The sequence below is a fragment of the Mirounga leonina genome, unplaced genomic scaffold (assembly GCF_011800145.1).
Source record: "Mirounga leonina isolate KUSES-001 unplaced genomic scaffold, KU_Mleo_1.0 Mir_178, whole genome shotgun sequence".
NCBI classification, from domain to species: Eukaryota; Metazoa; Chordata; class Mammalia; order Carnivora; family Phocidae; genus Mirounga; species Mirounga leonina.
Window position 1 is genome coordinate 17,069,736 of NW_023270464.1, and position 11,829 is coordinate 17,081,564.

The 11,829-nt window shown below is 61.3% G+C and overlaps 1 protein-coding gene across 2 annotated transcripts in view; it reads left to right on the plus strand.

Moving 5' to 3' along the window:
* RGMA (repulsive guidance molecule BMP co-receptor a) overlaps positions 1-9,740 on the plus strand; it is a 43,810-nt gene extending 34,070 nt beyond the window's left edge. For both annotated transcript variants that reach the window (XM_035024056.1, XM_035024057.1), the window contains exons 3-4: positions 170-684; positions 7,955-9,740. In XM_035024056.1, the coding sequence (XP_034879947.1) occupies positions 170-684; positions 7,955-8,677 (1,238 nt within the window). In that variant the 3' untranslated portion in view covers positions 8,678-9,740. The remainder of the gene's footprint in view (positions 1-169; positions 685-7,954) is intronic.
* Positions 9,741-11,829: the final 2,089 nt, after the last annotated feature.

Here is an 11,829-nt window from a genome sequence, read left to right on the forward strand (position 1 = left end):
GGGCAGGGCAGGTTCCGCGGCGCACGCCCACCGGCGGGGATGATTGGCCATCGGGGCGGGGCGCGTCCGGGAAGAGAGGTCCTGGGGCGTGCGCCCGCGGGGCAGAGGAGGCGGGAGCCCGCCGGCTGGCCTTGACAGCGTGTCCCTTCCTCCCCCCGCCCCCCGCCAGCCGTGTCCCCGTGCAAGATCCTCAAGTGCAACTCTGAGTTCTGGAGCGCCACGGCGGGCAGCCACTCCCCGGCCTCGGACGACGCCCCCGAGTTCTGCGCCGCGCTGCGCACCTACGCCCTGTGCACGCGGCGCACGGCCCGCACCTGCCGGGGCGACCTGGCCTACCACTCGGCCGTCCATGGCATCGAGGACCTCATGAGCCAGTACAACTGCTCCAAGGATGGCCCCACGTCGCAGCCGCGCCTGCGCACCCTGCCGCCGCCGGGCGACAGCCAGGAGCGCTCCGACAGCCCCGAGATCTGCCACTACGAGAAGAGCTTCCACAAGCACTCGGCGGCCCCCAACTACACGCACTGCGGCCTCTTCGGGGACCCGCACCTCAGGACTTTCACAGACCGCTTCCAGACCTGCAAGGTGCAGGGCGCCTGGCCTCTCATCGACAATAATTACCTGAACGTGCAGGTCACCAACACACCTGTGCTGCCCGGCTCGGCCGCCACCGCCACCAGCAAGGTAAGGGTGAGACTGGGGCTTGGGCGGCCCTGCTGTCACCGGGGCCCAGAGCCAGACACCGCCTGCAACCACCCACCCCCCCACCGTGTTCTTATTTCCAGTAAATGGGCTGATTGTTTACAAAGGAAATGTTCTAGAGGGTCTTTGTCATGAGCTCAACCCACCGGGAACCACCTCTTCACGCTGCCGAGAGTGTGATGTTTCTCAAATGCTGGATGCTGCCTGCTTAGGGGTTTGTGGAATCAGTTTTCTGAGGTCAGAACCCAGCAAAAGCATGTCACTTTTTTTTTTTTTAATTGGCCAGGGTAGAACAGGCTGGCCTAACCAAACACCGATAGGAAAGGCAGGTTGCCAATGCGTTGTGCGTGGGAAGGGTACACACTTCAGGAAGCTGAGTTCCGGTTGTGTGCATGCGCGTGTGTGTGCTTGCGGACCTGGGCAAACGCCGGGTCCAGGTGTAAAGGAGAAACACGGCCCAGAGCACTAGGCTTCAGGCTTTGGGACTATTTCTTGCCCTCAAACTGCATTTGGTAGAACTCCAGTATTAAATCCTGATAAAAGAGAAGCCTCTGTGCAGGTGTGTCTCCATCACTGCCCGCAGGGAGGGAGAACTCCGACCGTCCTGGACACGGGGACCCAGCACCCCTGGAGGTGACAGCGGTCCTGCCCAGGGGTTCTCACGTTCACACCTTTACAAACTGAACAGATTTTAGAAGATAGTGATTCCGGGCCCCCACCAGGCTGGTATGACACCAGATCTCTGGGTGGGCGTGTGTGTGTGTGTGTGTGTTTTAAAGCCCCAAGTGATTCTGGCATGGATGGGGTTAGGGACCCCGGCTTAGAGGCCAGGGCTCTAGGATGCTGATGGGGTCAGCAGGCCACCGTCCTGCCCTTTCTTTGCCCCATGCCTATACGGAGAGGTAGCAGCCCCAAGGCAGAGCGGCTGTGGTGTCTGGGAACACGGGGAGATGGAACAAGCCAGGATAGAGAAGCAGCTTACTGAGCATCCCAGGGGCCACCCATGCAGCTTTCCCTCCTCCCTCAGGCCAGCGCTGCCTGGCTGGGGCAGCTCCCTTTGACGCATCCCCAAAGTGGGATGTGCCTCTCTGCCCAAAGTGCAGTGGGCCGGGAACGCTGAGCTAGCATTTGACCTGGGCCGGGTGGCTCTGTAGATGGGCATGTTCTCATTGGCCATGAGTGGCTGTCCCCTTCTGGCACCCCAGAGGCCACAGAGAGCCGGTTATCTTCTGACCCCAGAAGGCCTCAGTCTCTGGGTGGCAGGACTCAAGTCCTGCTCACAGGGCCACAGCCAGAGGCAGCCACGGATGTGGCCCGTGGCCCAGGCACTTGGACACCCCCATCTTCTCCCTCCCCTACGTGCTTCCAGGAGGGTCTCCCGTGACCCCCTATTCAGACCTCAGCCAGAAGGAGCAGCCTCAAGGCCAGGAGGCTGGTGGGCTCTCAGAGTGCAGGGGATGCCACCTCAAGGCCTGGCCCACCAGAGCCCCCGGGGGGTTCCGGATTGGCAGTGGGTCTGTTTTCCTAGGAAAAGCACGTTGCAAAGCGACACGTTGGGCAGCGCCAGGCTGGTCCACAAAGGGCGTTTCTGTTCCTTCCTGTCCCTCCACGTCCCACAGGAGGACAGCGAGGTGACCTGGCAGTCGGGAAGATTCCCGCCATCTCCCTCTGCCCTGGTGGCCCCCGCATGCCTCCAGAGGGTCTCTTTCTGGGCCTAGCTGCAGGATAAGAAACAAGTGGGTCTTTGCCCTGTGGACCCCCTAGCAGGCCCTTGGCACCAGGCTGTGCAGCCTGGTGGGCGGCAGAATTACAGCCAGCACTCTCTCCAGCCTGGCCACCCTCTCAGCCCTCCGCAGAATGAGGGGGGGCCCTCGTCAAGGACCCAGCCGCCTTCCCTGGGGCCCCTCCACCTACCCACCTCCCTCCTTCCCTAGAGCCAAGATAAATGAACGCCGGGAGCCTGAGGCTACAGCTTCTAAATCCGGCAGCAAATAGACTGGGGGAGGGAACCCCGCCTCCCTGTCCCACCCTGGCAGGGGCACACAGGGAAGTCTGAGGATATGAGAGCGACGTGGACCTCAGAAGCCCGGCCCCTCCTAACCCAGGTTGGTGTGAGCACCAGATGTGATAACAGAGCCAAGCACAGACCTGGGAGGAATTGTGGTTTGTGACAGGCAAGGCGGCAGGGGGGGCCAAGAGCCTTTAGGCCACGTCCCATCAGGTCCCGCAGGCTGGGGTGACATGCCCGGGCTTAGAACCCCTGGATACCACAGTCAGCTCTTCCCAGGCACAGCCTGGGATCCTGAGCCCAGCGATGCTGTCCCCAAACCACATGGATTAATGATCCAGGCACTTGACGGTGTTCTTCAAAGGCCCACTCGGCTCCAGGCTCCCAGGCATTGGGCAGAAGTGCCCAGTCAGGGATGGGAGCACTGCTCTTCCTATCCCAGCATCGAGGCTCCAGAGAGTAGGGGGCTCCCCAGCAGAGCTTGACCAACCCAGCCCCTCTCTGCTGTGACCTAGGGTCACCTCAGTCTCCCCAGCAGGCTGAGAGCCCCACAGCCTTCTGCTACCTCCTCACCAGCCAGGAGGCAACACGAGGCTGGGCCCCCCGGAGACCCAGCCATGACAGGGTCCGTGTCTGTGGCCAAGTCGGTCTCAGGCCCCCAAGCAGACCGGGTTACCCGGGTGAGAGACACCAGTCTCTGCTCTCCAGCGCCCTTGGCCTGCCCACGCCTGTTCTCTTGGGCCTCTGGTGCGCAGGTGCGTCAGTTTTGTTCATTCGTTGATTCCACAGACGTTGACGAAACACCACTTTGGTGTCAGCCTCTGTGCGGTGGGCTTCCTCCCTTGTGGCCACTCCCAGGCTGATCATGGAGGACCAAAGCAGGCAAGGGGGGCCTTGGGGTGGGTGCAGGATGCTCTGCCCAGAGCACTGGGGAGGGCCTCCCCCAAGTCCTTTGCAGAGCTTGGCTCAGAAGGACGGGGCCAGAAGACTGGCGGAGGGACGGGGACGGGAGGGCAGCCTGGAGCCTCAGGGGAAGCACGAGAAGTCAAGGGGCTGTTCTCTCTGAGGGGGTTTTTGTGCCTCCCCCCAAGAGCCCTCTGCCAGGCTCTTCTGCCCACCTGAGCCCACTGCCCTCGGCCCTCCCCTCACCCCGAGGGGCCTTGGCTCGTTTCCTGGGACCCCAGCAATATCCAGCCTGGCCCATCCCTCCGATCTCGAAGGTGGCCGCGATGCTGTGTTTGCCGGCCCAAGCTGACGTTTTAGCCAGCCTCCTGCCACCATGGGACTTCCTTCTGTGTTCAGCCCCCAGCTCCACCACCCTCCCTCCAGCTGTGCTGGGAGCACCCCCACTGTACAGATGAGAAAACCGAGGCTCCGGAAGAGGAGGAGCTCGCGCCTCTGCCTTCCTCCCCTCTCCCTTGTGCTGGTTCTGCCTAGAACTCACCATCCGTCCCACCGCCTAACTCGTCTCCTTGGTCTGTCGCCCCCTGGAGGGTGAGCTCCTTGAGGACAAGGCTCTTGACTCTGCCCGCCTTGTGTGGGTACAGCCCCTAGCGCCGGGCCTGGCGCGGTGGAGGGGCCTCGGGCCCCCCTGGGAAGGGGGGCGGCCAAGACAGGAGTGGCAGCCGTACCCGTGGCCGAGCTAGCAGCGAGCCGCCCGGCTCTCGACAGGCCCCTTCATGCTGTGACTTGTGGTGGAGTCCCTGGTGCTGATGCCAAGAAGAGTCTAGCAGGCTGTCAGCCTTCCAGGAGCCTGTCTCCGCGAGAGATGACTGTTAGAGGGAAACCAGCTTTTCCTGTTCCAGGAGACGGATAGCACTTGGAAACCAGCAGCCCCCCACCCCCACCCCCCTGCTCCCCGGCACACCAGGCAGGGACACCAGAGCCCCCCGTCGCTCGCCCCCCAGTGGCAGGACCACCCACTGCCCAGACCTCCCTGGCTGCACCTCCCGGCCCCCCACAGGCAGCCTCCACATCGGGGCGGGCGCCGTGGGATCGAGAGAAGGAAGCAGCAGGAGGTGGAGCTAGGAAGTGGGCATTTTTGTCGGCCAGGGATGGCAGGGCAGTGGCAGGCTCCTGGGGTCCGACGGGTAGGGCTCCGAGCGGGATGGGGGGGCTGCAGCCACCTGTGACATCCCACAGCAAACCTGGGGTGCACTGCTTCGCAGGACCGGGCGGTGGCCTCCCAGGGAGGCATGGGGACATGGAGTCCGGCGCCCAAGACGCCGTGCCTACCCCGGGCCTGGACTCTGGCAGGCCCCCCGGCCTCCAGCTTCGGAGCACCAGCCCCTCCTTGTGTCCCGTGTGGACAGCAGAATGTGTCCCCGTCCATCCTGACCATTCGCCGGGCCCCAACAGGCACAGCGCCAGGGGCCCCAAGACATGCAGGGACCCACGAAAAAGCTTTCATTCGTTTTCAAGTCGGAAGGAAAAGTCAGCATCATCCAACCTCGACTGTATTAGTCTTGACACCAGTGTGGTTACAAAATGTACTTTTAATATTTGTGTTGGAGGAGGGGGCCCACAAAGGCCCAAGAGTCTGGAGTCCCCGAAATTCCCAACCGCGGCCTGCCTCTCATCCTCAGCTTTCTGAGTATCGGGCTGGGGTTGGGGGAGAGGAGTTTCTCTCTGAAGGTCCAGGCCCCTCGTGCACTCCCGGCCCAGTCACCCGTATGCTTCACCAGTGTGAGCAGTGATGAGACAGCCTGGACACCTCCAGCCGGGCCCTCGATACCCTGTTGGTTTGGCTCAGCCTAGAACTTCAGCTCTGCTCCTGAGGCTCCAGGCTGAGGCGGCTCCCTGCCTGCTTTCCCCTCGGCCTCCTGTCTGTGCCCCTGGCCGCCGCCACCACCCCCCCGCCACCTCCCAAACTGTAGCCACACTGCCTGGCCTGTGGCCCGGCCCCAGACCGTACCCTGGGCCCCGGCCTCTCCGGACCCTGGGCCCAAGCTGAGGTCCTTCACAGCTCTCCTGCCTCCCCCTGCCCGTAGGACCTGCTTGCTAGGCCTTCGTTGTGCCCCTCCCACTGCCACATCGCCCAGGGCGCCCAAGCACAAAATTCAGCCACGGCCAGGACATCCGGGGCCCCCTCAGCCTGCAGGTATGGTACCCCTCAGGGATCCCATTACACAGCTGGCTGGGCCTCTCCCCTCCTGGGGACAGGGGACAAGTTCTAGGACTGGTGGCCCAGGGGGGTGAGGGCAATGCGCAGGTTAGGCCCTCTTGCCCCATGACCCTCCCTCCCTGGCCTTGGGCCGGAGTTCAGGTTCCAGCTACCCTCGGTTCAGGGGGCAGGGGTCTTCAAGCCACCGGTGGTAAAAAGTTGGCACCTGGGCATAGGAATGAAGGAGGGCTGGTGGTTTCTCTCCCAGATTGGACTCCTGTCTCCAGCCCATGCAATCTTCCTAGTTAGGATTATGGAGGGAAAGAGCAGCCTGGCCCTTCAGCCGGATAACAAGGGGAAATGCTCGCTCCCCGGGCTGTTTGTCTCCATCCTTCTCCCAGGCCTCCCACCCTGGGGGCTTGTGGCCGAAAAGAGCCCAGGGGCTGGAAACCAAGAGACTAAAGCCGTTCTACCTCTTGCTGGCTGTGTGACCTTGGGCGAGTCCCTTGATCTGAGCCTGACTCTTCTCCACTCTGAATGGGAGGTCATGTCATCCTCCCCTGCAGCGCCCCACAGGACTAGAAGATGCAGCAACCGCGCCTGCGTCTGTGGTTCTCAGGAGGACGGTTACTTGTGGAGCCCCCCACCATCTGCTTCTCCTCCAGCAGCTTGGTGCAGCCCCTCATCCCTGGCTGCAGGCACCAGCAGACATGGGCCTCCCTGCTGCCCTCGTGGGGGCTGCGTGCTCACCCTGGAGCCCCCCCCCCCCCCCCCTCTTCCTTTCTCTGACTGGTGCCCTCCTCTCCTTCTTCCCCCTGCTCACCTCCGAGGCCTGGCTGGGTGACCCTTCAGGGCAGCCCTGCCACAGTGGCCTCTGCAGGCCTCGGCCTGTCCGTTCTCTCTGTGAGCCTGAGTCTGTCCTCATCCACCTGCTGTTACGCTCAGCCAGTGGCTGACGGCCCTTTGGAAGGCATCTGGCGGCAGGTCCGCGGGCGGCTTGAGAGATCACGTGAGACGGTTGGGGACCAGCTTAGTTGCCTGACGCTGCTGTAACAACCACCACAAATTCAGGGTTTCCAACAAGTAGAAATGTCTGGTCTTGTATTCTGGAGGTGGGAAATCTGAAATGAGTCTTTCAGGGCTAACACGAAGGCGTTAGGAGGGTCCGTCCTTCTGGAGGCTCCCAGGAGAAAACCGTTCGGTGCCTCTCCCAGGCTCTGGTGGTTGCCAGCATCCCTGGGCTATGGGCACCCCCACTCCGGTCTCTGCCTCTGTGGAAAGAGCCTTCCCCTCTTCGATGGTCCCCTCTCCCCCTGCCTCCATCTTAGGAGGACACGCGTGATTCTATTTAGGGCCCATCCAGCTAATCCTGGATAACTTGGCCGTCTCAGTGTCCTTAACCTAATCACCTCTGCGAGGTCTCTTTTGCATAGAAGGTAACATTCGCTGGTTCCAGGAATTAGGGCCTGATATCTTGGGGGCCATTACTCAGCCTCCTATAATAGATAATGAAGTTTTATTTTTAATTAGCTGTGCTTTTCTTTTTATGGTCCACCTCTATATATAGTAAATGAGCTGGTTTTCTATTTAGGGGAGTGATTTAAAGTTCCCATTCTAAGTCCGTTTTTTTTTGTTTTTGTTTTTGTTTTTTGTTTTCAATAAAACAAGTTGGTTTTTTTTTTTACTAAGTTTTTAATTCCAGAATAGTTCACATACAGTGTAATATTAATTTGAGCCGTACAATATAGGGATTCAGCAATTCCATACATTACTCAGTGCTCATCAAGATAAGCGTGCTCTTCATCCCCATCACCTGTTTCCCCCACCCCTCCCCCCACACCCACCTCCCCTCTGGGAACCATCAGTTTGTCCTCTATAGTTAAGAGTCTGTCTCTTGGTTTGTCTCTCTCTCCTTTTTTCCCCTTTGTCCTAGAGTAAAACAAGTTGTTTTAAAGAAAAAAACTAAGTGCATAATAATGCAGGTGTCACCAAAAGGTGACCAAAATGGGGAGGGACGGCTTGGGGCATCATGGGGGCCCCTCCTGTCCCCAGCATTGCCAGCATGGGCTGGGCCTCCCCCACACCACCATCTCAGCACCGCTGACCCCCTCTCTCCACCCCCTTCCCCCTCCTCCCCCCAGCTCACCATCATCTTCAAGAACTTCCAGGAGTGCGTGGACCAGAAGGTGTACCAGGCGGAGATGGACGAGCTCCCCGCCGCCTTCGCCGACGGTTCCAAGAACGGTGGGGACAAGCACGGGGCCAACAGCCTGAAGATCACGGAGAAGGTGTCAGGCCAGCACGTGGAGATCCAGGCCAAGTACATCGGCACCACCATCGTGGTGCGCCAGGTGGGCCGCTACCTGACGTTCGCGGTCCGCATGCCCGAGGAGGTGGTCAACGCCGTGGAGGACCGGGACAGCCAGGGCCTCTACCTCTGCCTGCGGGGCTGCCCCCTCAACCAGCAGATCGACTTCCAGGCCTTCCGCGCCAACGCCGAGGGCCCCGGCCCCCACAGGCCAGAGGCCGCCAGCCCCGCGCCCGCGGCCCCGGACACCTTCCCGTACGAGACGGCCGTGGCCAAGTGCAAGGAGAAGCTGCCCGTGGAGGACCTCTACTACCAGGCCTGCGTCTTCGACCTGCTCACCACGGGCGACGTGAACTTCACGCTGGCCGCCTACTACGCCCTGGAGGACGTCAAGATGCTGCACTCCAACAAAGACAGGCTGCACCTGTATGAGAGGACTCGGGAGCCGCCGGGCCGGGCAGCCGCCGCAGGGCTGCCCCCCACCCCCCGGCCCCTCCTGGGCAGCCTGTTGCTCCTCGCCCTGCTCCCCGCCTTCCTGGAGGCTGTGGCCGCGTAGGGCAGAGAGGGGCGGCTGCCCGTCCCTGAGCCGGTGGGCGGCTGCAGGAGGGCTGGGGCCGTCGGGGGGCATGGGGGCTGGGGGGAGGGGACGGCCCTGCAGGGTCTGCAGGGGTCAGGAGAGGAGGCAGCCACTGGCCGGCGGGCTGTGGACGGTTACCTCAGAGCTGCCCTGGGCTGTGTGCTGGCAAGGGCTGGGGCAGGGGGTGGCCTCTCCCCCCCCCACCCCACCCCCCCGTCAGGGGGCCTTGAGAGGTCGTGGTGACTGGTGCTGTGATGTTTGTGACAGTTGAGCTGTGTGAGGGGGGGAGCCGCCCCCCTCCACCCGCCCCGCAGTGTGAATGTGCAAAACAGAGCCCCTCAGGCCGAAGCCCCCCACCCCTGCCCTGCCAGAGACACTGGGATTGATCAGAGTCGAGCTCCTCCCCACCCCCCGCCCCTGCAATGCACTGAAACAGGCCCAGCCGACCGCTGCCCGTGCCCGCCACACGCACACACACTCACACGAGCACACTCGCACCCACTAAGCTGAGGGGCTGAGGCATCCGCGAGGCTGGACCCCCCCCCCAGGCGGGGCCTCCTTTCCCCTCGGGCCTTAGGACGACTCTGGGGGGCTGCTCGGCATCTTTAGCAAATTGTCATCCTTTGACCCAAAGGTTGTGCCCGCCTGGTGCCTTCCTGCCATGGCCTGCCTGTGAGCCGAGGAGACTCCCGCGCGCAGCCTGGCTGCCGGGTCCCTGCTCCGGGTCCCTGCTGCGGGTCCCTGCCTCCAAGCCCGCAGCTGGGCCAGCAGGGGCTGTGAGCACGAGGTCTGAGCGACGCCACTCACAGGCTCCGATGCTCTTCTCGGGCTCCTTCCCTCCCCGCCCCCCAGTCCCCCCCTGTGCTTAGGAGGTCATGTCCTCATTTCTAAATGTCTAAACAGAAGTACCCCTTGCTTTCTGTCCCCTTCTTTCAGGCAGGTGGCAAGAGCCCCCGGGGAAGGGGAGCTTGGGCCGCAGGGCGTGGGCAGGAGGCGCAGTGGACAGGGCCAGCTGGCCTGCCCTGATCCTCTTCGTTCCCCTCACCTGCCCCCCAGAGCCCCGCTCCCCACCTGTCCACCCATGTCTGCAGGCTGAGGAGAGGAGCAGGGTCTGCAAGCTTCTCAGCCCTGAGCATCCCTGGCTGGTCTCATCCCTCGAGTCCCCTCCCTTAAGCCCGTGGCCACACGGCCAGGAGAGGGGGGCTTGCCACCGAGAGCCCTGGCACCCACCTCCTGCCAGCCCGGGCTGCCCATCCGAGGAGCCCCAAACCAGTCCCGCCTCTGCTGCTGTCCCAGAGAACCCAGGGACCAACACCGGGCCAGGCTCCACCCCCAAAAGGGGCAGGAGGGCGGTTCCCACAGCCCCCGCACTGTCCTGGCCCTTCGGTCTCGGTCTCGGGGCAGCCCTTCTGCTGTTCCCCAGGGACCTCTCATACACTGGCGCAGGAGGCTCCCCGCCTCCCCTCCAAGAGGTCCCCTTTCTCTGCCCGACCCCAGGGCAGGCAGGTAGGAGGCTCGGCCCCTGCCCGCCCTGCTGGTTTTTAGATGGTCCCTGTGTTGGAAGTAAAAAGTGAAGCACTTTATTTTGGTTGTGTTTGATTGCGTTCTGCTTGGAAGTGGGGACCCCTCACTGCGTCCTTGTGTCTGCGACCTGTGTAGAGTGTCACCGCATGTACATATTGTAAATTATTTATTAACGGCTAAATGCAAGTAAAGTTTGGGGGTTTTTTTGTTTTGTTATTTTCTTTTGGACTGTGTGTTGGAATTTGCTTTCTGAATAGACTGGCTCCTTTGGAGGGGTGGAGGGTTGGCTTCGATGGGGGGGCCCCTTACGGTGTGTGCGTCCGGGCATAGCTAGCCCACGTGTGTGCGCACGTGAAGGGGAGTTGCGGACGCTTGTGGAGCGTGAAGCCATTTAACACAAGCTCCCTACTTCTCTAAAATTACTTTTTCTCCTTATGGGGCTTGAGGGATCCAAGTGAGGCTGGAACAGTTTTGGGGACAGATGATGGCCACATGGCGGAGGGACATGAAGGGGGTGGGGGGCACGAGGTTGGGTGGGCTGGCCTCAGACTCAGGATGATGCCGGGTCAGCTGCCCCCATCAATCTAGGAGCCCTAGAACTGGGACTGTGGCTACTGCCCTCCCCACAGGTCCCCTGCTTACACAGCCCAGGGCCAGAGTGATGGCTCTGCAGAGGGGATCAAGGCTTGCTTGGGGCCAGGTTCCCTACTAGCTGTCATCACATTTCACCTTTTAAAAACCAAGCAATGAGTCAGGAACAAATTCATGCCCATTTTACAGACAAAGAAACAGAGGCTCGGAGAGATGAATTGATTTGCCTAGGGTCCTTAGCAGGGACCCAAGAGGTCCTTTTTGTCCTGTCTGGGCCTGCTCTTAACACCAAATGTCGTAAGGGGGAATAGCAGCACCGTTAAGCCAGGCCGCATCCCGGGGTTCTCCCCTTTCCTAGCCCTGTGACCTTGAGCAAGTCACTTAACCTCTCTTGAGCCTCTGATTCCTCCTCTGTAAGGTGGGGAGTGCCTATCCCATAGGGTTGTTGGGAGAATTGGCGAGTTAATTCCTGTAAAGGACTCAGGACGGGGCCTGGCATTCAGAGAGTGTGCCAGGGCTGGTATCCCTGTTTTCCCCAGAGCAGGAGGGGTTGAGTGAGGCGGTCGGTGGGAGGAGAGGGGAGAGGGCCACACAGACCCTGAGAGCTTGGGAGGGGGGTAAGCTGAAAGGCTAGTGAGGGCAGGAATCCAGAGAGTGAGCATGTAACCCATCCAAACTGAAGAAGAAGGTCAAAGGCAGGAAGGGAGAACCTTCTAGAACCCAGGTTCCCAGAGGGAGCGTGAGACTCCAGGCACTGGCAGGAAGAACCAGACTGGAAGGGACAAAAAGAGTCCGAACATACCTACACATCTTCTCCTGTTGCCCCAACTGTCAGGACCGGTAGGCCTCTCTCTCTCTCTCTCTGTCTCTCTCTCAGTAGTAGCTGGGGTTGGAATAACTCACGGGGGAGGCGCCACGGAGGCAGCAGAGTCTCTGGCACTTGACCAGCGCGGAAGAACCGATGGATGGAGAAGCCAGGGCACACAGGACTGAAACTAAAAAAAATCCCGTTCACC